Source organism: Phyllobates terribilis, unplaced genomic scaffold (genome assembly GCF_046119375.1).
Source record: "Phyllobates terribilis strain yellow unplaced genomic scaffold, ASM4611937v1 Scaffold_13__5_contigs__length_258822181, whole genome shotgun sequence".
In the NCBI taxonomy this organism is placed as follows: Eukaryota; Metazoa; Chordata; class Amphibia; order Anura; family Dendrobatidae; genus Phyllobates; species Phyllobates terribilis.
In genome coordinates, this window is record NW_027362773.1 from 141226854 (window position 1) to 141252167 (window position 25314).

At 46.1% G+C, this 25314-nt stretch overlaps 1 protein-coding gene across 2 annotated transcripts in view; it reads right to left on the reverse strand.

The window, feature by feature from the left end:
- Positions 1–18047, reverse strand: part of CD81 (CD81 molecule) — a 58756-nt gene extending 40709 nt beyond the window's left edge. The window contains exon 1 of one of the 2 annotated variants that reach the window (XM_073658740.1): positions 17879–18047. In XM_073658740.1, the coding sequence (XP_073514841.1) occupies positions 17879–17944 (66 nt within the window). In that variant the 5' untranslated portion in view covers positions 17945–18047. Of the gene's footprint in view, positions 1–5680; positions 5751–17878 lie in introns of those variants that run through there. The other variant, XM_073658741.1, reaches the window with a different exon arrangement.
- Between the last annotated feature and the right edge of the window lie 7267 nt (positions 18048–25314).

A 25314-nucleotide genomic window follows, 5' to 3' on the forward strand; every position in this document is an offset into this window, starting at 1 on the left:
GACTGCCCCGGTCACTTGCCGTGACCATCAGCCCGTTCATCCAGAGACTGCCCCGGTCACTTGCCGTGACCTCCAGCCCGTTCACTCAGACTGTCCCGGTCACCTGCTCTGACCTCCTGCCCGTCTTCCCTGGTCGCCACCCGCTCCCTTACAAGGACTGCCCCCTTGTATAGTAGCTCAGAGGTTCCGCCTCCCAGACCCGTTACAGTTTGCTCGGGCCATGGAACCCGGTGGCACCCAAGCTCCCTCGCTCTCGGACCTGTGTCATGAACTGTCCCGTCAAAGGTCCCAACAGGAGTCCATCCTGGGTCACCTGCGGAATGTCAATACTCGCCTGGACACTCTGACTGCTCCACCAGCAACCTCCGCCAGTGCCATGTCTCGCAATCCGGCAGCTCCACTGCCCACTAATACCATGGTATCCTACCCCGGACCCCGGCTTTCTGCACCTCCTCGCTTCGGAGGCGACTCCGCCCAGGCTCGGGGCTTCATAAATCAGTGCACCCTGCACTTTGAACTATTGTCCCACCAGTTTAACTCCGACCAGGCCAAAATTGCATTCATCATGTCCCATCTCACCGGGGAGGCCCTGGCCTGGCTAAATCCTCTATGGGAGAGAGGAGACCCCCTGGTGTCCAACTTGCCTGCTTTTCTCACGGCTTTCCGGAAAGTCTTCGACGAACCCGGACGGAAGACCTCATCCGCATCATCACTGCTACGCCTCCGTCAGGGAAGTCTCACCGTGGGCCAATATGCCATACGGTTCCGTACCCTTGCCTCGGAGCTGGCCTGGGATAACGACGCTCTGGTATCCGTCTTCTGGGAGGGTCTGTCCGGCCGTATTAAAGATGAACTTGCCGGTCGGGACATTCCTACCACTCTCGATGACCTAGTAACTCTTGCCACCCGGATTGACCTACGGTTCCAGGAGCGTGCCAAAGAGGTCACCCGTGAGAGGAGGTTACCATGTCTAGCTCCTACTTTCAGAAACCCGTCACTCCCTCCGTCTCTACCCAGGTACACTCTCCTGAGTCTATGCAGGTCGACCAGACCAAGATGGTCAAAACCCGTCAGGACTTACGCCGTGCCGAGGGGAGCTGCTTCTACTGTGGCAGTAAGGAGCACCGGATCCGTGCCTGCCCGGAGAGGTCGGGAAACGCCTGTGTCTAGGTTCGCTCAGAGAGGTCAACCTAGACAAGAATAAATCCTCTCCATCTCTGCTGCTGTCAGTCTCAATCGTCTGCGGGGAGAACCGTTATTTCGAACTAGCCCAACTTGACTCTGGAGCAGCCGGGAATCTTATTTCACAGTCCCTGGTAGAGAAATACCGCATCCCCACCAAACCTCTGGCTGTACCCTTGTCTGTTGCTGCCGTGGATGGGGGCCTCTTACCACTCCCCATCCAACTCATCACCGAATCCATTACTCTGCAGGTGGGAATGCTGCATTCTGAGAGTATCTCCTTTCATGTTCTGCCTGGACTCTCTCACGCCCTCTTGCTAGGCCTACCTTGGCTCCAGAGACATGCACCCGTGCTTGACTGGCAGACCGGAGAAGTCCTTCGCTGGGGACAGGACTGCCATAAGACCTGTCTGGTTCCCGTCCATCCCGTCCGTCCTTCTCCTACCCCAGCTAATCTACCTGGACTTCCGATTCCTTATTGGTCTTATGCTGATGTCTTTAATAAAAAGGAAGCAGAGACACTACCTCCTCATAGACCATACGACTGCCCTATTGACCTGTTACCTGGTACTACTCCTCCCCGTGGGCGTATTTATCCTTTATCCGCTGCTGAGACCCAGTCGATGTCCGAATATATTGAGGAGAATCTGGCCAGGGGATTCATCCGGAAATCTACCTCCCCGGCGGGAGCAGGCTTCTTTTTCGTCCAAAAGAAGGACGGCTCTCTCCGTCCCTGTATAGACTATAGAGGCCTTAACCAGATCACGGTGAAGAATAAGTACCCCCTTCCGCTCATTCCGGAGTTATTTGATCGTCTGAGGGGGGCTAGAATCTTCACCAAACTGGACCTCCGTGGGGCGTACAACCTGGTTCGTATCCGTCAGGGGGATGAATGGAAGACTGCATTCAACACCCGGGACGGCCACTATGAATATCTGGTAATGCCCTTTGGTCTCTGTAACGCTCCTGCCGTCTTTCAAGAGTTGGTCAATGACATCTTCCGGGACCTTCTCTACTCCTGCGTAGTGGTGTACCTGGACGACATCTTGGTCTTCTCTCCGGATCTCCAGACTCACCGGAGGGACGTTCGTCAGGTCCTGCTCAGGCTCAGGCAGAATCACCTCTTCGCTAAATACGAGAAGTGCCTCTTTGAGCAGACCTCGCTTCCGTTTTTGGGCTACATTATTTCTCAGACCGGCCTACGAATGGATCCAGAGAAACTGTCTGCCATCGAGAAATGGCCTCGACCGGAGGGGTTGAAGGCCATTCAGCGATTCCTGGGCTTCGCCAACTACTACCGCCTCTTCATACCACACTTCTCTTCCCGGACTGCCCCAATTTCCGCGCTCACCCGTAAGGGTACTAATCCCAAAGAGTGGCCGCCCGAAGCAGAGGAGGCCTTTCTTTCCCTAAAACAGGCCTTCTCTTCCGCGCCGGTGCTGCATCGCCCGGACGGCAACAAGCAGTTCTTCCTGGAAGTTGACGCCTCCTCCTCTGGAGCCGGAGAGGTACTTACTCAAAAATCATCTTCCGGGAGAATGGTAACTTGTGGCTTCTTCTCCAAACTCTTCTCCTCTTCTGAGCGCAACTATTCCATAGGAGACCGAGAGTTATTGGCCATCAAACTGGCATTGGAGGAGTGGCGTTACCTACTCGAGGGGGCTCTTCACCCGGTAATAATTTACACTGACCACAAGAACTTGGCTTACCTCCAGCATGCCCAGAGACTTAACCCGCGCCAAGCCCGGTGGTCCTTGTTTTTTGCTCGCTTTGATTTTGTTCTTCATTTTCGCCTGGCTGACAAAAACGTCAAAGCAGATGCCTTGTCCCGATCCTTTCTGGTGTCCGATCTCGAGGAGGAACCTAAACATATCATCGATCCCGCCAGAGTAATGCAGGTGGCTCCCGTGAGCCTAAATCGTCTCCCTCCCGGTAAGACGTTCGTATCAGTACCTGATCGGGAGAAGATCCTACACTGGGGTCACTCGTCTAAACTAGCTGGCCACGCCGGTCAGAAAAAGACGCTCCAGCTTATTGCCCGGCACTACTGGTGGCCTACCCTGCACAAGGATGTAATAGACTTTGTTTCTGCCTGTGTGTCCTGCGCCCGCAACAAAATCCCGAGACACCTGCCAGCCGGTCGCCTTCTTCCGCTTCCTGTGCCTGCTGCCCCCTGGCAGCATATTGCTATGGACTTCATAACTGATCTCCCCGTCTCTGCCGGTTGTACGGTCATTTGGGTGGTCGCTGACCGCTTTTCCAAGATGGCTCACTTTATTCCCCTGCCTGGTCTCCCGTCTGCACCCGAGCTGGCTAAAGACTTTATCCGCCACATCTTCCGTCTTCATGGCCTGCCCCTCCACATCGTGTCGGATCGTGGGGTACAGTTCACCTCACGTTTCTGGAGAGCCACTTGTAAACTGCTAGACGTCACCCTGGACTTCTCTTCCGCTTACCACCCACAGTCCAATGGTCAAGTGGAGCGGATCAATCAGAACCTGACCAGTTACCTCCGGCACTTCGTTAATGCCCATCATTCTGACTGGGTGGATCTCCTACCATGGGCCGAGTTCTCCTATAACAATCACGAGAGCGAATCCTCCTCCAAATCCCCGTTTTTTGTAGTCTTCGGTCAGCATCCTCGGATTCCTTTTCCTGTCTCCACCTCTGTGGACAACCCGGCTGCGGAATCTCTCGTTAGCAAATTTTCCTCCATTTGGGAGAGTACCCGATCCGCACTCCTTCAGTCGTCCGAACGGATGAAAAGACACGCTGACAAAAAACGCCTGGATCCTCCACAATTTCGTCCTGGAGATAAAGTCTGGCTCTCATCTAAATATGTCCGACTCAAGATACCTTCTTACAAGTTAGGGCCTCGGTTCATCGGTCCTCTGGAGGTCATCAGTCAGATCAACCCGGTGGCCTATAAGTTAAAACTCCCGGCCAACTTACGGATCCCTAACTCCTTCCATGTATCTCTCCTCAAACCTGTGGTACTTAACTCTTTTTCCAAGTCTACAGGTACGCCTCCTGCTCCGGTTTCTGCTGAGGACGAGTTTGAGGTAGAGAACATTCTTGCCACCAAAAGGGTAAGAGGAAAGACCTTTTTTCTAGTAGATTGGAGGGGGTTTGGTCCTGAGGAGAGAACGTGGGAGCCCCGGGAGAACATCCATGCCCCTCTTATCCTAGCTAAATTTCTGTCTGGCCTAAAAAAGGGGGGGCCTAAAGGGGGGGTACTGTAGCGCCGGCGTCCCTGCCCTCTGCCAGGCAGGGACGCTGTTCCCCTCACCTCCCGGCTCCGTGCCCGGCGTCCTCCTCCCGCTCTGCTGGCAGCGCGCGCTCCTTCCCGGCCACTGTGCTTAGGGCGCGCGCGCGCGCGCGCTCTCCCTCCCTCTTAAAGGGGCCGCGCGCGCCGTCCTAAGGAGTCCCCGGCCAATGGCCGGAGGACTTCACCATATATAAGGCACCTCCTCCAAAATGGAGGTGCCCGAGCAATGTTGTTGCACTGTTCACTACTCTGCTTCAGCCCTCAGGTCCCGTTGCCAGTTACCTGCCAGATTCCTGCCTGATTATCTGCTACCTGCCTGCTAGTCTGAGGTCCGACGGTCTGCCTTACTACTCCTGTCAGTCTGTCTAAGGACCAGCCTGCCCGCTCACCTGGGAGCGCACATCAGCCACCTGCCTGCTTGCCTGAGGTCCGACGGTCTGCCTTCCAACTCCTGTCAGTCTGTCTATGGACCAGCTTGCCCGCTCACCTGGGAGCATACACCAGCTACCTGCCTGCTAGTCTACCTGGAGGCTCCGCCGTCACGTGCTGTGACCACCTGCCTGTCCTGTGACTCCTGCTCGCTCACCTGGGAGCGCTCTTCTGCTGCCTGTCTGCTAGCCTACCTGGAGGCTCTGCCGTCACGTGCTGTGACCACCCGCCTGTCCAGAGACTTCTGCCCGCTCACCTGGGAGCGCTCATCTGCCGCCTGTCTGTTGGTCTTCCTGGAGGCTCCGCCGTCACATGCTGTGACCACCCGTTCATCCAGAGACTCTCGCCTGCTCACCTGGGAGCTCACATCTATCATCAGCCGCCACAGGTCGTACCAACCCTTTACCTAGAGACTGCCCCGGTCACTTGCCGTGACCATCTGCCCGTTCATCCAGAGACTGCCCCGGTCACTTGCCGTGACCATCTGCCCGTTCATCCAGAGACTGCCCCGGTCACTTGCCGTGACCATCAGCCCGTTCATCCAGAGACTGCCCCGGTCACTTGCCGTGACCTCCAGCCCGTTCACTCAGAGACTGTCCCGGTCACCTGCTCTGACCTCCTGCCCGTCTTCCTTGGTCGCCACCCGCTCCCTTACAAGGACTGCCCCCTTGTATAGTAGCTCAGAGGTTCCGCCTCCCAGACCCGTTACACATCACCTGTGAAATACTAAGGAAATCCTGAAAACATGACATATTGGGGGCCATGAGGACTGGAGTTCGGGAAACACTGGTTTAGACTTACCATTTCGCTCCCTATGACACTGCAGTGGCCATCTTGGAAGCAGGTGGAACAGAACACCAATCTGAGCTGAAGAGGCTGCGGGAGGCAAATGGTGCACAAAAGTTATGGTGATTATAAGTGAAAAAATTAATTAGTCTCTTTTCAGTCTCAGGGTGAAGGGTCGCTTTTAAAAGGTAATTTCACAATCACAATGTTGAATACTATAGTTTGATAAGTTGCTGATTGCTAGGGGTCTCACTACTGGCACCCCTGTGATCAAAGAACGAGGATCCCGAAACCCCTGTGTGAATGAAGAAGCAGTCGAGCATGTGTGCTGCCGCTCCATGTAATGTCTGTGGAGCTGACAGATATGTATTATTTTAATTTAATTTAATTTTAGTACATTAGTATTATTTTCTTTAATTCAAGAAACTATGTTAACCACGCAAATGGCCTCTTCAGAGAGGAAGAGGACTACAACTCTAGTGCCACCTATAGGAAGTAGCAATCCTAAAAGTCAATATCAACCCTTTAACAAGCCTTGTCACATGGCTTAGGATAAAAGCCCAGAATCTCAGTTTGTAGACACTGTGTTTCGGGATGCTGCCCCTCATCAATGCAAAGTGTGAGATCTGGTTTGGCTGGATGAGGGGATTCTGACCAGGATTCAAAGGACAAGGTTTTTCCCTGTGGAGAGTGACATGCCAAGCCTGACATGCTTACAAGCCTCCTCACATTGGCATGCCAGGCCTGCCATGTACTGTCTTTCGGGATGCTGCCCCTCATCAATGCAAAGTGTGAGATCTGGTTTGGCTGGATGAGGGGCTTCTGAGCAGGATTCAAAGGACAATATTTTTCCCTGTGGAGAGTAACATGCCAATCCTGATATGCTTACAAGCCTCCTCATATTGGCATGCCAGGCCTGGCATGTCACTTTCCACAAGGAAAAACGTACCCCTTGGATCAAGAAAATAGGTTATAATATGTTGCCATGCAGCCCTAATAAAGGCAACCCTTGTCCTTGACCCATAAGTGATCCTCTGTCTAGCACTACATACATATTGCTAAAATCCCTCTATACACATCCTCCTTTCTCAAGATAGTCTCTGTCACAATACAATCATGAATTAAACTTTGGTGGACTATATTATACCACGGAAGTGAAAGAGGAACAAGACCGTTAGTGGTAGATAGATATGTTATCCCCTTTGATACAATTTTACTTGTAGTGAAGATCATTAGTTCATCCAACAGAATAGACACAGCTGAATATGATGACGAAACATACGGTATAATATGGAATATGGCGGCTATAAATGATGCGCTTGTTTTATAAATGTCTACAGGGATCTTATAAGCCCAAATGCTTTGGATCAATATGTCAGAATTAAATCACTGTTTTATAAAAGAGCTGGTGGAAATCATAGGAATTATTTTATGCTAAGTATTCCTACTAATGATATTCTGCCAATTATGAGTTTTAGGGGTCAATTTCTTAATGAATTTGGATAGCTTAGTTGATTGGTTCGTTGAATGGGGGGGGTCATAAATGGCTCAGAGATCTCGTTTGGCGATTTGGTTTTCTCAATTGGTATTGAATTTTTGTCTTGCTCCCTGATCAAAAACAGGAACTTGGGGCTTCTTGTAGATGTTAATGATGGAGGCCCACACGTTACTTTAAGAACTTGCCTGATGGATTGGGCTACCCATATGTCTCTTCAAAAAGGTTCTCTGAAACATCAGCATTCTGTGATGGTACAACAGTACTCTCAGGATGGGTGAGCAGAACTATCTAGGCAGTGTGCCATAACTACATGTCCTCGATCACTGCAATATTCAGTCAGTGCTCCTCTGCAGGACTCATCTATGGACAAAGAACTATTCACAGACGTCTTATTTGTGCTATTTAAGATAGTGGGTGTCTGACACCCACACACTTTCTGAGCTAAACATTTTGCCATGCCTTAGCCCACTCCTCTTGACTAACTAAGCATGGGGACTTAAGGAGCACACGAGAAAGCTGCTTCCATAACCTCAACAATCTCTGATCCATCCACAGGCATGATCTGACCAAAGCCTCATTCATATTTCTTGCATGCAAAAAAGGTCCGAATTTCATCAGAGTTTGGTCAGTGTCAGTTTTTACCATCGGAATTTGTTCGGAGTTTCAGCAGTTTTTCTCTGGTGAAAAAAGAACTGATAAAGGTTTCTCCAGCATCTCCTGTAAAACAGTCCTTGATAAATGGACAGCACACACTTGGCATCCAAGTGCTGTCAAATTTTTTTCACGGATACATAAACTTGAATTGGTGAGTTTGATCCGACACTCAGATCGATATGAGACAAGTCTCCGTGCTTTTGTGCAGACCATTTGGTCCAAGGGAACAATTGGATGTGTGAACTACCCCATAGACTATTATAGGTTCAAGTGATATATGTGAAAAACATGGATCGCAAGTGTACGAGAAAACCTGACTTCTGAATGAACCCTTAGAACCAGGGAGCTAGATTTCATTAGATGACTTTTCAGGGCTAACATAACATTAAAAAATATGATCCCTTTGGCTTTTCCCTGCCCGACTTGGCTTGATTGAGAAATGCCTTGCAATTAGGCTGATCCAGTGGACAGAACCGATGGGATGCCACGTCTCCCTTCAATTGGATTGTTTTTCTAGAAATCTTTTACCCAAAAGATTGTTTGCCATTGCTACAAAAATGCCAAATAATACTTTGATGAAATTCCCCCACAACACCACCATTCAGTGCCCACATAATATTGCCATAAGATGCCTACATACTAAAAGGTTAATAAATTACTGTATCTGATGGCAGTGGGCAAGCTTTCAAGATTCTTTCTCACTGGGAGCCCCTTATAAAAGGAGTGTCTTAAGAAATTACCCTGTTTCCACCACCTAATACAAACAGTAGTGCTTCTAATCTAAGGTCCCTGCCCCTTTTCCCGCCGAGGTCTTCACCTTCTACCACCAACGTTTTCAGTGTTTGCCGGAGCGAGCCAGAAGTCACTTTTCAATGCAGGTCTATGAGAGCCTCATTCTGGCTCTTATAGATTTACATTGAGAGCTTGTGACGTTACTTCTGACTTCCGGCCAATCAGAAGTTGCGGTCACAGGATGGCACTGCGGGACCGAAGCACCGCAGATAAAAGGTGAAGGCGGGGGCTGGTAAGTATAAGACTATGGGCAGGGACTTTAGATTAGAGCACCACTCTAGTGCTGAAAAAAATACAAACCACTGGAGTGGTGCTTTAATTTCCTTGCATTAAAGAATCTTGAATCTCTCACTTGGCTTTTAACACCTATGTGGAGAGCAGCATAATAAAGAGACAGAAATCCTGATTCCACTGATGTGTCACTTACTGGGCTACTTGGTGTAGCTTTGATAAAATCAGTGTTTTATCAGCAGGAGGTTATCACTAGAAGACTTGTAAACCTGCTGCCATGCAGTCCTCCATATTCATGAGCTCTGAATAACCCCGCCCCTACCACTGATTAGTAGATTTTTGTGTACACTGTGCATAGGCACAAATCTGCCAATCAGTTGTGTGGGCGGAGTTATACAGAGCTCAGCATTCAGAGAACTGCTAGTTCTGCAGCAGATAAAACAGCTATTGTATACAAATGAGAACAAACAGCTCAGTAACTGATGCATCAATGGATTCAGGGTCTCTGTCTCTACATTATGATGTACTCAGATGGGGTAGGAAAAACCCGGTGACAGATTCCCTTTAATTATTTTGTTACTATAATAATGTCATTGCACAAATTCTATTATGAAACAAAGATGTCTAGAATATTCTGTTATTTCCTAATTTCTTTGGGAAGTTAGTGAGCGTTCACACACTAAGCACAACATCCATCCTACTAAATAAGTACACACATCCTGAACATACACATCCTCAACTGTGTCATTGTTTAATAGTTATCATTACTACTGCAGGAGTTTAAGGCAGAGCAGGGGAGCACTGAACTGAAATAGGGGGGCACTAAATTGAAGCAGAGGTGCAATGAACTAAAGCAAGGGTGCATTAACCTGAAGCTGGGGTGTGTTAAAATGAAGTAGGAGAGCACTAAACGTAAGCAAAGGAGCACTAAATTGAAGCAGGGAAAACTAAACTAAAGCAGGTGTGCGCCAAACTAAAGCAAGGCCGCACTAAACTGAAGTAGGGGAATACTAAACTGAAGCAATGGAACACTAAACTGAAGCATGGGAACACTAAACTGAAGCAAGGGAACACTAAACTGAAGCAGGGCAATGCTAAACTGAAGCAGGGGAATGCTAAACTGAAGCAATGGAACACTAAACTGAAGCATGGGAACACTAAACTGAAGCAAGGGAACACTAAACTGAAGCAAGGGAACACTAAACTGAAGCAGGGGAATACTAAACTGAAGCAAGGGAACACTAAACTGAAGCAGGGGAATACTAAACTGAAGCAATGGAACACTAAACTGAAGCAAGGGAACACTAAACTGAAGCAATGGAACACTAAACTGAAGCAGGGGAATACTAAACTGAAGCATGGGAACACTAAACTGAAGCAGGGGACCACTAAACTGAAGCAGGGGAATGCTAAACTGAAGCAATGGAACACTGAACTGAAGCATGGGAACACTAAACTGAAGCAAGGGAACACTAAACTGAAGCAGGGGACCACTAAAATAAAGCAGGGGAACAGTAAATTGAAGCATGGGAACACTAAACTGAAGCAAGGGAACGCTAAACTGAAGCAAGGGAACACTAAACTAAAGCAAGGGAACACTAAACTGAAGCAGGGGAATGCTAAACTGAAGCAAGGGAACACTAAACTGAAGCAGGGGAACACTAAACTGAAGCAATGGAACACTAAACTGAAGCATGGGAACACTAAACTGAAGCATGGGAACACTAAAATAAAGCAGGAGAACAGTAAATTGAAGCAGGGGAACACTAAACTGAAGCAGGAGAACACTAAACTGAAGCAAGGGAACACTAAACTGAAGCAAGGGAACGCTAAACTAAAGCAAGGGAACACTAAACTGAAGCAGGGGAATACTAAACTGAAGCAAGGGAACACTAAACTGAAGCAGGGGAACACTAAACTGAAGCAATGGAACACTAAACTGAAGCAGGGGAATACTAAACTGAAGCATGGGAACACTAAAATAAAGCAGGAGAACAGTAAATTGAAACAGGGGAACACTAAACTGAAGCAGGAGAACACTAAACTGAAGCACGGGAACACTAAACTGAAGCAGGGGAACACTAAAATAAAGCAGGGTAACAGTAAATTGAAGCAGGGGAACACTAAACTGAAGCATGGGAACACTAAACTGAAGCAGGGGAACACTAAACTGAAGCAGGGGAACACTAAAATAAAGCAGGGGAAAGGTAAATTGAAGCAGGGGAACACTATACTGAAGCATGGGAACACTAAACTGAAGCAGGGGAACACTAAACTGAAGCAATGGAAGACTAAACTGAAGCATGGGAACACTAAACTGAAGCAGGGGAACACTAAACTGAAGCATGGGAACACTAAACTGAAGCATGGGAACACTAAACTGAAGCAGGGGAATACTAAACTGAACAATGGGAACACTAAACTGAAGCATGGGAACACTAAACTGAAGCAGGGGAATACTAAACTGAAGCAGGGGAACAGTAAACTGAAGCAGTGGAACACTAAAATTAAGCAGGGCAACATTGAACTAAAACAGAGGTGATAAATTTTGCAGCCAAATCTCACGTGGCAGCTCCTGTTCTGCCAGTCTACCTGCATCAAATAGTTAGCAGAGTTAAAGAGGTTATCCACTACGTTTTCATTGATGACCTATCCTTAGAGTAGGTCATAAATGTCTGATTGACCGGGATCCGACAAATTAATAGGAGGCAGATGTGTAGTACCCAGCAGTTGCCACTACCAGAAGACGGCCAGCTCCACGAATTGGCATTTCCTCTGATCGGCCAGGTGTTGGACCCTAGCCGATGAGACATTGATGACCTATTCTGAGGATAGGTCATCAATGAAAAAGTAGTGTACAATCTCTTCAATAAGATCCACATGGAGATGAGACTTGTGCATCCTTACTTCAGCCATACATATAAGGTAAAGGTGACCATGACTGATTTTCTGTTCACAAGTTCCTGTCTGGTGCCATGACACCCAGAGACCTATGCTTTCTGCAATGAATATTATACACATTAGGCGGTTAGAACTGTTGCTTTGCAGCACTGGAGTCCTGGGTTTCGATCCAACCAAGGACAACTTCCACAATTAGTTTGTTCTCCCTTTGTTTGTGTGGGTTTCCTCTGTGTACTCCAGTTTCCTCCCTCACTCCATGGTCTATGGTCTTGGTCAGTGCTCTCTGGTCGTAGAGAGGAGTTGCGTGAATTTCTTGAGCTTCCGGATGCCAAGCTCGGTTTATGATTAGATGGGCTCGCGAGGTGTCACACCACACAGATAACGTTACGCCAGGACGGAGAATCAAATACCGCACTGGGGAACCTGGAAGCTCAGTAAATTCACGGAGCTCCTGTCCATGGTCAGAGATCACTGGATCGTGCACTAGGGTTGCGCGAAGCAATCCACTCACTCTACTCATTATACGTTGATAAAATAGAGGCAAAACCAAACAATAGAATTCCTCAAAAAAACATATTCTGCAAATTGCTTCTTCTGTCTTATTGTGTTACATTCTAGAGAAAATCTCAGGTGGCTACCTCTCCATAAATTTGAAAATAATTTATCTATATTGTTTATGATGTAGTATAGCCAGAATAACCAAAGTCAGTTCTTTCATGACCTAAAGGGTAAAATCTTTGTGGTTTAGTTCAAAATTGCATTTAACATCTCTATTAAGTCTCTACAAGATCTTAAACCCTCAACACATTTCATGCATCTTTAGAGATTATTATTCCTTAGTCTATAATCTACAGGTGCTTTTAATACTCCACAACCCACAGCAGCAAATATTCACTCCTTTTTATAAAATAAACCTCATTACTTCTATTCAATGGCCTTTATTAAATGTACCAATTCCTAAGAAGTAAGTACAAAATATGATACAAACTCATAAAACTAATAAGTCTCCGGGGCTTGATGAGCTCACTAATGAGCGCTAGAAGATCTTTGGCGACCATCTCTCTCTCCCTTTCTTTGTAATTACAGGTTTATACTCTAAAGAAATGCTCCAGGCGACAATTATTAGAATTCTTAAAGAAAATCTGTCACCAGTTTTTCCATCTAATGTGAGTGTAGAATAATGTAGAGACAGAGACCCTAATTCCAGCGATGTATAATTTACTGGACTGCTTGCTGTAGTTTTTAAAAAAATCACAGTTTTATCAGTAGGAGATCATCACTAGAGGACTTGTAAACCTGTTGCCATGTAGTCCTTCATATTCGTAGGCTCTGTGTAACCCCGCCCCCATCACTGATTGGCAGATTTTTGCCTATGCACAGAGTACTCAGGAAACTGCCAATCAGGGGTGTGGGCGGGGTTATACAGAGCTCAGCATTCAGAGAACTGCTAGATCTACAGTAGATAAAGCTGGTATTTTATCAAAACTGCAGCAAGCAGCCCAGTAAGTGATACATCGCTGGAATCATGGTTTCTACCCCTACATCATGCTGAGTCAGATGTTTTAGAGAAAAACCTGGTGAGAAATTCACTTCAAGCTAGGAAAGGACCATTCCTAAGTCTTTACCCGGTTTAGGAATCATTGTCCAATATCATTCCTTAGCAGGGACTTTCACACTTTTTAACAAACTACATTTGCTGATTGAGCCAGATTAAGTATGCCTTGTTAGAACCAGACAATCGCCAGACAGCACACGGCACTTCAACAATCTGAACAAATGGGTGGAGCTAAAACAAATGCCTTTGCAAACTTTGCAAAGTTGCTCCCTTTCGGCAGGGTCTGTTGGTGGTGTGCATTCTCGGTATTGGATGCCAATATTACCGGCTATTAAAGCTCTGTATTCAGAATTCTCTGCCAGAGTTCTTGCAAATAGAATGGTATAAGGCAAGGATGGCCGGTTTTCCCTCCTAAATTTTTGCTTTGGTATTAAAACTCCTCTCTGAAAGTGACATCTCTCACATTATTAGAACCATTAGTTTTGCTTCATAAGAAATAATTAGTTTATTCGGCATTACTTCTTACTATAAAATGCATCAATCCAAATTCCACAATCTGAGTTTAAAAATGTTACCATAAATTTAGAAGAATGTGCAAGCTACTTTTCCTTTCTCTATATTTAGGCATTGTACTAACTCTCCCTTCTAAATTGATACAAGCCCAGAACTTAAAACTAGTGTTGAGCGAGTATGTTCGGTTAACCCCTTTCGGCAAGCATGCTCGGGCGAGCACCGAGTAGTTACAGCTGCTCGGTGTTATGTTTGAATCACTCCCGTGAGCATGATTTGCGACTGTTTGACACCTTTAATACATGTGAGGAATGGTTAAGAAACAAGTATTCCTCACATGCATTAAAGCTGTCAAACAGTCGCAAATCATGCACACGGGAGTGATTCAAATACATCACAGAGCAGCTGTAACTACTCGGTGCTCGCCCGAGCATGCTCGCCGAAAGGGTTAACCGAACATACTGGCTCATCACTACTTAAAACCTATTCTTTCCCAAATACAAAAAATTAGACAAAATGTAGCAATATTTCAGACTTTTTAGTATGGGAAAATCTTTACCTTTATGTTAGGGTGGTGGACCGCTGCGGTCGCGTTCCTACTCCTGATGACACAAATCGCGTCAGTGTGATGTAAAGTGTAATGTGAATAATTTCTTGTATCTTATGTAACTATTGCGTCATGTGCATTGTATGGTATTGTGGTGTTTGCCTGTCTAATGTATAGTGTGAATGCTAAAATGTATTAGTAGGTGTCTTGGTTAGGAACGTTGAAAGTTAATGTTTGGGACTAGCCCATAGTTGGAGGAGCTAGAGTTAGGGAGATTGACTTCTTCCTGCTTGGAAGACAGATAGGGTCTGGAGTGCAGAGTGAGCAGTGCCGGTTACGAGGGTGGCCCTAAATGAAAGGAGACTGGACAGGAGGGATAGCGAGATCCTGAAGATAAGTGACTAAGAGACAGAGTGGTCTTCCAAAGATGGGTCCTAGGAGAGGGGGCCTATCCACGAGACCTTGAGCTTGTAACGCTGAGAGGTAACAGGCCTAAATAGGACTGAGTACAGGAGACTAGTGAAGGGTCCCAAGAGGACGTTCCAGGGCGCCAGTAGTGAAAGAAATAGGACGTGAATCCGTTGAACAAGTAAAGGAGACTTGTTGATCAGACTGTAGCGTTAAAGCTGGGTTTTGGTGAAGTAAGGAGAAACAGTGGGCATAAATAACCCCGGAGTAAACTACTGAGGAAGGAAACTGTGCTGAAAATGATTCATGTTGCAAAGGAAAGGTTCATAAGACTTTGTACCCTGTATGCCTTGTATATAACCCTTACCAAGTTTCCATTCAGTAAAAAGTTTATTTTTGAATGTTGGTCTCCCTCATTGCGCTGTCATCTGGTCCTGGCAAACCAGCAATATTGGTTACATGCGGCCTACATGGGCATAGCACCCCCACAGCATAGGTCCATATACCCAGCCAGGACCTCCACTTTCATATAACAAGACTTAGCGCCACAGACGAGTGCCTCGCCCGCGCCACGTTATATTTATACAAAGATAATTTTACCCAAACTGTAATACTGTTTATGTACTATACCCATCCCTATCAATTGCTGAGTATTTTGCTATTCCACTCCACTGCTAACTAGACTTTCCTCCACTGGAACATTGAGAAGCGGAAGCAAGTCTAGTCGGAAAGTGTCATGCATGTGGTCACATGACCTTAGACCCGCATGGGGAATACATGGAAATCCACCCATGTACCAATTAAATTACTCTCTAACACCAGAAATGGTATTGCACCTAGAGAAAGGAACTGTAAACCGAATAGTGCTATCTTATGTGCAGCTACCACTTCTATAGCTGAATGATGGAAAACATTAGAAGGGAAGAATGAGAGATAGTCATAAGAAGAATGGGGAAATGTATTCACTTATAAAAGTAATGGAAGAACTCCGCATTTGGCTGCTTATCAGTTTGAATTTTTCTAATTTCCTATTACTCAATATGTTTATTCAACTTTTCAGAAAAATGGTTACAAGTTGTTCTTGGGAAAGACACATTTCTGAAGAAAAAAGAGATTAGAATACATTTGGTTGCTTTGGTTGAATCCACTTGTTTGGTGTCACCAATGTGGTTTTAACACAACAAGACCACATTATAAACTCTGCTTCAGAAGCTGACCACGTGATTTTTTTTGTATCCTTATTGGATTGCATATACTGTACAACGGCTCTGTTCCTGCTGCATGTATTGTACCCATGTAATACTTTACTCAATTTTAATTTTGGAACAAATCAAGCCAGACATGTCACTGGAAGCAAGGATCACCAAGCTATGACTTGCCTACGGTGGACATACTATACAAAGAGACCAATCACTGGAGAAGGACATCATGGTCAGAAGAATTGATGGAACAAGATGAAGAGGAAGACCAGCAACCCGATGGCTTTATACCATCAAGATAATAGTGGAGATAATCCTGATGGACCTACCTAGGCTTGCACAATTTCGATATTCCTACAGATCGATGAAGACAAAGGGTGTTTTCAGCACATCCATCCAGGTAGAGTAAAAATTATTCTTTATTGGAACAGTTTAAAAATAGGGTTTAAAAATTAGAGAGAAACCCTCAGTCTGACGCGTTTCTGGTGCACGAAGGCACCCTTAGTCATAGGATTCCTACGGATAGTTCATCCATCAAGTCACCATAGCTCAGGACTAAGGCCATTGCAAAAATTAAGGAAAAAAAATACTTTACTTGGAATACAAATAAAAATCTATGGAAAAATGAAAATCCGTCACCCACTGTCAAAACCCCCAAAGAAAGCATTAATCTATTTGGCTGTGGGTAATGTAAGATCCACTGTGGCAGTCAAGTTGCCTGCTGACGCATTTGGTGACATTGTTTACATGCAGCTATGAAAATCTAACAGTGGGGGGCGCCTCGTTAGTTTTTTTTTTATAACTTAGTATATAAGTTTTTATTACAATTATGAAATAGGCAGTATTATATGGTAAAATTTTGGAGCCCTGTTCATTAATTAAAAAAAAAGAAGGAATGAGTAGAAAGCAAATATATGGAAGTAAATCGTTTTAGAAATGGTCTTTCCAGCTCAGAGCCTGCAACTTGTAGATGAAAAACACGTGTAAATTCTATTGTGTATCCAAACCCTACATCGCACCATACATTCCAGAATGATGTCATTGCAGGCGAACCATCTGCAGCTGCTCATGGACATTATGGTACAATAGATCCTTAGTGTTACCACATTACCACCATGATTAACAGTTGGCATGATTTTCATTATCTGTACAATGACAAAGGCCCATAGTCTCCGATTAGGAGACATTTGCTAAACTCCCAGTCCACCCCAACCAATATTCAGCAGAATTGTAGCACCGATTACTAGTTACTATCACTGCAATGTTACTAGAAATTGCAAATTATTTAGATTTTACCTACAATGTGAACAATCATTTTTGGCGTTCATGGTGACTTCAATGTTAGACTAATGAGTAGAATTTTCCATTTTGAGTAAAATCCTGATCATTCGGATGATTATGATCATTGTGAGAACTTTGCTTATTTATTCATAAATTTGTTTCCTGTTTTTTGTTGCTACATATGTAAAATCTTTGGGGACTTTCCTACCACTTGTTAGCTGATTTGTTTGTTCTTCTGAGCGAGAATTGACTAGTGACAGGGAGGGGTACCATGGTGGGACGCTACCCCCTCCCTCCCCACAAACCCACATAGCACAGATCCCCCGCTGCACCACGTGGGATTGGGGGGTCCTCCATATATAGAGCTGTTGTTTTCCAACCAGCTGCCTCCTATCTACCAGCATTTATAGAATTTCTCCAATCAGCACCTGTCTTGATCAATCTCCTTAAGAATATGCAACATTTTCATACATTGGCAGAATATGTATACATTGTATCTGCAGAGGCACATTAGGGGGCTCTACACAACAAGCCAGGAGCCCACCTCCATGAGATGCTCACAAACAAAAATGTAGGAGGCTGTAGATAAATGCAGCACATCCTCTAGACATCCGCAGCCTGCAGCACAGAGACTCACCCAGAAGATGAAGTTGAAGACAAAGAGCATGTATTTAATACATTTGGTGCATCCTTCTACCCCCATGGCGACTGCTTCAGGGTCCGTTATCTGGGCTGCAAAGAGGATCACAAATGAGTGACTGGAGAAGAAGGAGGGAGCAGACACAGCCCAGGCCTCCTCCCCATGCTGCACTTAGTGCCACTCCTCCAGTCACCCCCTCCTCTATGTAAGGGATGGGGATTGCAAGGAGGATGTGGGGTGGGGGGATCAGTTTTCCTCAATAGAAACACATTTACTTTTTCTTCTTTTTAATTATTCTTTGTCGTTTAGAGGTATTCTTCATGTAGATCCAAATCCCAGCTAATTGATGGGGAGCTGTGAAAAGGAGACCTCAATGCTCTCTTGAGAGTCTGTGACATTAAACAGAGACAGCAGGCGGGGGAAGTTTCCAAAACTTCATTGAAAAAAGTGGTACGCCGCCTCTATCGCAATGAAAGAGAAAGAGAAAAAGCTGAGTGCAGTGAAAGACCAGTCTGAATCACGTCCATTCAAGATATAGAAATATCAATAGATGTATCTATCTATCTATCTATCTACCATTCCTGTGGCCAAAAATATTAAGACGTATTTCACCTACAGTAGCTTGTATGATATTAATATGGAGTTGGTCCATTTGCACCTAAAACAGGTTCCAATTCTTCTGAGAAGGCTTTTTTACTAATTTTTGGAGGCAATTGTGGAAATGTCTGCCCATTCATCCAGAAGAACATTTGTGAGATCAGACAGTGATATGGAACGAGGAGGCAAGGCTCACAATCTCCATTCAAGTTCATCCCAACGGTATTCATCCGATGGGGTTGAGGTCCTGGGCTCTGTGCCAGCTGACAAAATTCTTCCACACTAAACTCCCCCAACCATGTTTTTATGGACCTCACTTTGTGCACTAGGCACATTCATGGGAACAGAAAAGGTCCTTCTCCAAAATGTTCTCACAATTGTCCAAAAATTCTTAGTATGCCTCAGCAAGATTTCCATCTATTCAAAATAAAGGACCTGGGCCAAACCCTGAAAAACAAGCCCATAGGAGTATCCTCCTGCCACCAAACATCACAGCTATCTCAATGCAGTCAGGCAGGTAACATTCTCCTGGCATTTGCCAATTCCAGACTTGTTCATCAGATGCCAGTTAAAGAAGTGTGATCCGTCACTCTACAGAACCCATTTCCAGCTCTCCAGAGTCCAATGATGTTTGCTTTACACCACTCCATCCGACGCTTAGCATTTACAGTAAGCCTATTCTGGTCTTTTTATTGACCTACATAAATGACTCGCCCCTGGGCCGTGGGGCACCCGGAACCGGGCTTCTATGCGATGATGGGGGTAGTAGTGGCACCCCGATTCCGTGGCTCAGGGTGGTCAGACCAAATGCTGTGGCAGTCTATTTGTAGAGCTATGAATGTCTGACTACGCCACCCGTGGATTGCGGTCAGGGATGACCGCCGCTGCAAGGCAGACCGCTGAGGCTGATGTTGGTGTGCAGCACAGGGGTCGGATAACTCCCCACGGGAAGAGTGTAGCCTCAGGGCAGCGTATGTGAATGCTGGGGGTGATAGTGCAGGCCGCAGTAATAAGAGTTCAGAGTCCGCTTCAAACAGTCCAGGGTCTTTATTGTAGGTATTACTACTGACCCAACAGGAGTACCGGGTAGGAATGGGCCTGGGTGTCTGAGAGCACTAGGGCGAGCCCCACTGGTCAGGGTGAGTGTGAAGGCCTACCGTTCTCTCTCTGCCCTTGCTGACTATCCCCCTTTTCGTGGTGTAATAGCCCACGTCCCTGAGCTGGCCGTGTACTTTGCCTGTATGGCTTGCAACTCGGGCCTTGGATACCTTTTGCTTCTCCTTGCTGTACTGGTCCCTCTGTGTGGCGGAGCCTCCAGGCTTCTTAGGGCAAGGGACCTGAAATCCCTCGCGGGTTGGTTCTCTGCTGCTGGGCTTACAACCCTGACAGCCTCGGACCCCAATGTCCGGTAGTGTAGTTCTCTCAGCCAGGACCGGCTCTCGTCGCCTCTGTCCCTGGCTCGCAGCTTCTCCTCTGCCTCACGGACTCCTTGGCTACAGCTGAACTGTCCCTCCTTCTCTGGGACTAGTCTCAGTCCTGAGCTAGGTCATCCAGTTCTCCCTAACCCTGCCCTCAGTTCCAGCTTTTATAGGGGCAGCCAGCTCCCCCTACTGGCCTGGGACAGGAGGTGCTGTATGCTAATTGTCCCTGACCAGGGAACCTCCCTCCTGCTCTCAGACACAGCCTTTAATATTTGTGGCATCCAGGCCTGGGGTGACACATAAACTACGAGACTCCTATAGGCTTTATTAATGAAAAGGTCCCATGTTTCCCGAGCAAGTTAGCGACCAAATGTTTTACTTTTTTTCCAAAGTAGTTCACAAAAGTATGGGCTATGATTGGAAATATTGAAACTTAGCACGGATATGAAACCATTTGCTTGGTATTGGCCCACTTCCAAATAACCAGAGGCATTTAGGCTATGGTGCAAAAAAACTCTCTGTTACAAAATTAACATAGGCCCTTAATGATCAAAACTAATCAATAGCAACCAATCACAACAGCCAACATATGTCTCCTGTGTATGGCCGCTTTAGCCTGAAAGATGCTAGCAAAATGCCTTTATGAGTCAGTGTTTGCTAAAAGTAATTTATACTTTGGAATTTTTTTGAAGTGTTTTAATTTTACAGTTTATAGAGAAATCCTCATCCCGGATGTCCCTTCCTAGACAATGTGTAGAGAGAGGGAAAAAAGCAGGAAGGTGCTCGGCCAGAAAGAGAGGAAGGTCTTCAATGCAGTTGTTGTGTAGTCTTGATCCTGAATGAATAAATATAGAACAGAAACAGGAAATATCAAGGAAATGGTGGTAATTATGGAAGAAATATATGGCTCGTATAGTTTACTCCATAGATCAACTGCTTCAGCTACGAATGACAAGTCAACCGTCTTTTGTAGCGTCTAAGTTTTTTTTTCATGCACCTTCCCAGTGAGCAAATATTAAAGCGAACATTTAGGCTATGGGCCCACGATGCAGAAATGCTCAGGATTTTTTCCTGAGCGTTTCTGCATCTCCCTGGCAGAAAAAACGCATGCGGATTGTACATGCGGATTGTGCATGCGTTTTCCTGCCAGGGACATGCGGATGTGAAGCGTTCTTCACTTGCATTTCCGCATGCGGGTTGACAAGCGCTTTCTAAGCGATTTTAGCATCACTTGGAAATTATTTTCCGCATTGGGGAACATGGGAGGCCTTCTACCATGCGTTTTTTAAGCGTTTCTGCAGCGTTTTTGCACACTGCACATGCTGCGGAAATATCCGCTGCAGATTATCATTGCGGAAAAAAACACAGCACTACCAATTATTTTGCGGAAGTGCTGCGTTTTCGCCGCCATTGACTTGCATTAGAACGCGCCAATTCCGCAAGACTGCATCTGTACTTGCGTAATTGGCGCGTTCTAATGTGCGGATGGTACGTGGGTGTAGAGGAGAGTCTCATCCACACCCAGGTACCATTAAAAAAGCTGTAAAAAAAGAATAAAATAAAAAATAAATGTATACTTACCTTCTGGCAGCCCGCGGTGCGCTCCTCCTTGCTTCCCGGTACTTCGCGATGGAATGAAGGACCTGCGCTGACGTCAGAGTCATGTGACGGGTCACACGACGCTGACATCGGCAGGTCCTTCAGTGTACCGCTGCCGGCAGCCGGGACCGAGCGAAGCAAGACAGCGGGGGCCATCGAAGGGTAAGTATACATTCTCTCAGGTCACACTATATAAATCCATGCTGTTTACATGGATTTATATAGTGTGACCAAGTTGACAAGCACTTTCCAAGTGATGCTAATGTGACGCCCAGCTGCGCTTGGTATCACAGATCCTAGAAGAGTGCATTGATGGATTCCTCCACAAGAGGCCCCCATAAACATTCACACATCTCTACCTTCCACCTCAGACCAGCAGAGGGAGCCCATTAGGGATATAAATAGGGAAGGTGGAGCTAGGCAGTTCAGTCTGTTGAGAGAGTTCCTGCAGTAGAGAAGCCTGAGAAAGGTCAGCCTGCAGTGGAGCACAGTCCAGACTCAGTTGTAGCTCAGAATAGTGAGCTTTAGGTGTGCCGGCGCCATAAGATCGGTGAAGCGCGGCAAGCTGCTGTTTGTGTGTATAGCCTAGTGAGGGCCCGAGTAGGCCGAAGGCGAGTGGAGAGTTAGTATATAGGGGACAGAGGAGCTTAACTAGCTCACCCCGAAGAATTACCGGACACCGGGTCCGAGCTTACCGGGATCTCTATGACCCAGTAAGGCATAACCGAAATCCCTGGAGAACTACAAGTCCCAGGATCGCTAAAGTGCTGATACGTAACAGAGACGGGAGACACATAGGCCCCGCAAGCTGAGGAGCGTGTACTCCAAGAGAAGGCCCTACCACAAGGTCAGCCAGCGCAGGACAGAGACAAAGTTAGGCCTAGCTCCAGGCAGGTCAGAAACTTACTATGCAGAGGCAAGAAACAGGAGGCCCTACACCCGCTCATTGGGGAGGATCCTGATATGCACCCTTCACCCTACAGTGCTCCGGGATGTGCCTGAATTTCCACCAGTAAAAGGTACAAAAGTGACTATCGTGTCCGTCCCTGTTCTTGCTCTGACCCGGCTGGGTCTCGCCTGCCCTGCATCCACCTTTTCCGTACGCTGCCCTGAGGCCTAGCTCCACCTGTGGGGAGCTATACCATCGAGCTGCCTTATCATCGGCCTCAGTGGACTGCGCAGCGCTGGTGATTCTCACCAGAAGCCACAGGTGGCGTCACAAACTTTTATAAACTTAACAATTATCCACCCTTTTAAAGAGTGACCCCAGGGTACGGGCCCGGGAGCCGACCACCGCGACATCCCAAAGGCAAAGGCCCGGGTACAGAGTCATCCCCATCCCCTGGGCTAGTCACTAAAATCGCTTGGAAAGCGCTTGTCAACCCGCATGCGGAAATGCATGTGAAGAACGCTTCACATCCGCATGTCCCTGGCAGGAAAAACGCATGTACAATCCGCATGTACAATCCGCATGTACAATCCGCATGTACAATCCGCATGCGTTTTTTTCTGCCAGGGAGATGCAGAAACGCTCAGGAAAAAATCTTGAGCATTTCTGCATCGTGGGCACATAGCCTTATAAAAAATGAACTCATTTGGAAATTGATGGCAGCAACACATGCACGATAAAATAATTGAGCCCGGGCCATGTGTCTACCATTGTGTAGCATCGCAAAAAAGAAAATATGCTACAACATTGTAAAAATGGAGAGAGCTCAACATCACCTAAGGCTTCAATCAGACGTACGATTATTTTCATGTACGAAAAAATTGGACCTATTATTCTGATCAGACTCTGATCAGAGTTTGATCGAGTGTGATCTGAGTGTCATCCGATTTTCTCGTACGTGGAGAAATTGAAAAAACAATTCTCCAACTTCTCCATTCTGACACGTCATTCGGTTGCAATCCGATTTTTTCACGGACCCATTGACTTGCTGATTTTGTTCCGACCCTTGGATCAAAATCAGACATGTCTCCGATATTTTCCATGGACCACTTGACCTGAGGAAAAAATTGGACATGTGAACGGCCCCACAGACTATCACAGGTATGAGTTTGTTCCGTGAAAAACACGGATAACACTCATACGCTAAAATCAGACTTGTGACTGAGGACTAATATAGAGAATGGATAATGTGAACAGTATCCTTGGTTTTCATGTATTCAGCCCATTAGACAATCCATAGTGAAACAGCAGATATCCCTGTAAACGTCACGAGTCAAAAACCGATAAAACGGAATTTAGTGTAAACGGACTAGGCTGGATAAGCAGTGAGAAGGTATTTATTATACTCACAAAAGTGACTAAAACAGCCCTGAAAAACAAATATTTGGTGCAGTCCACTTCATGGCAGAATACGGGGGGGGACATATAGCTAGCACAGCCGATGCAGCTGCATCGGGGCCCGCCACCACCAGTGACTACTTCAGCTGGATGTGCAGGCTTCCACGTCGGCTGTAAAGGAGGACCCTGCGCGGTGTGGGAGCATGAGGGAAGGTGAGAAGCATCGTTTTTTTAATGTATTACAAAACAAAGCACATTATAGCAAGGTGAGGGACATATATATAAGGATGAAGCACATTATACCAGGATGGAGGACATATATATACCAGGATGGGACACATTATACCCAGATGGGACACATTATACCAGGATGGGGCACATTATACCAGAATGGAGGACATATATATATACCAGGATGGGATACATTATGCCAGGATGGGGCACATTATACCAGGATGGGGCACATTATACCAGGATAGGGGCCATATATCCTAGGATGGGACACATTATACCAGGATGGGGCACATTATACCAGGATGTGGCACATTATACCAGGATGGGGCACATTATACCAGGATGCGGCAAATTATACCAGGATAGGGTCCATATATACTGGGATGGGACACATTATACCAGGATGGGGCACATTATACCAGGAAGCAGCACATTATACCAGGATGGGGGCCATATATACTAGGATGGGACACATTATACCAGGATGGGGTACATATATACAAGGATGGTAGACATACATATAAGGATGGGGGACATGTATACCAAGATGGGGGACATTTTGCCAGGATAGGGGACATATATGCAATTTTTGCAATAACTTACTGTAATTTCTTTGTCTATATTGTGCAGCATCCCCTCTTCTTTTTACAACATTCTATAAACATCTGGGAAGTGAGGAGACTGATTGTTGTAGTTTTGGGAGAGGAATGTTGTCCCATTCTTGACTGATGTAGGATTCGCGATGCTCCACATTCCGGGGGTTTTTTTTTTAATGGATTTTTCATTTCATAATGTGCCAAATGTTTTCTATAGGTGAAAGGTCTGCACTGCAGGCGGCCGGTTCATCACCTAAATTCTTCTTCTGTGAAGCCATGCTGTTGTGATGGATGGAGTATGCGGTTTAGCAATGTCTTGCTGAAATATACAAGACCTTCCCTTAAGTAGACGTTGTCTGGATGGGAGCATGTGTTGTTCTAAATCCTCTATAAAATGTTTAGCAGTGATTGTGCTTTTCAAGATGCGTACACGAATTGGGTACACTTTGTCGCAGTGAGATAGTTTTTACGTTTTTTGGTTAAAAAAAAGTTAACCAAGTATACTATGTTTTTGCATGAGTTACTATTAATTTACTGTAGCGTACCTACGAATTATGTTTTTATTCTAGGTTATATATGTTTAATAATGGCTACAGGGTATATGTGCGGCTGCATAAAGGGAGTCCCTGACAAACATCCAACTGACATAAGACCCCTAGTTATGAATTTCAGAGAAGTATTAGTTAAAAAAAACAACTA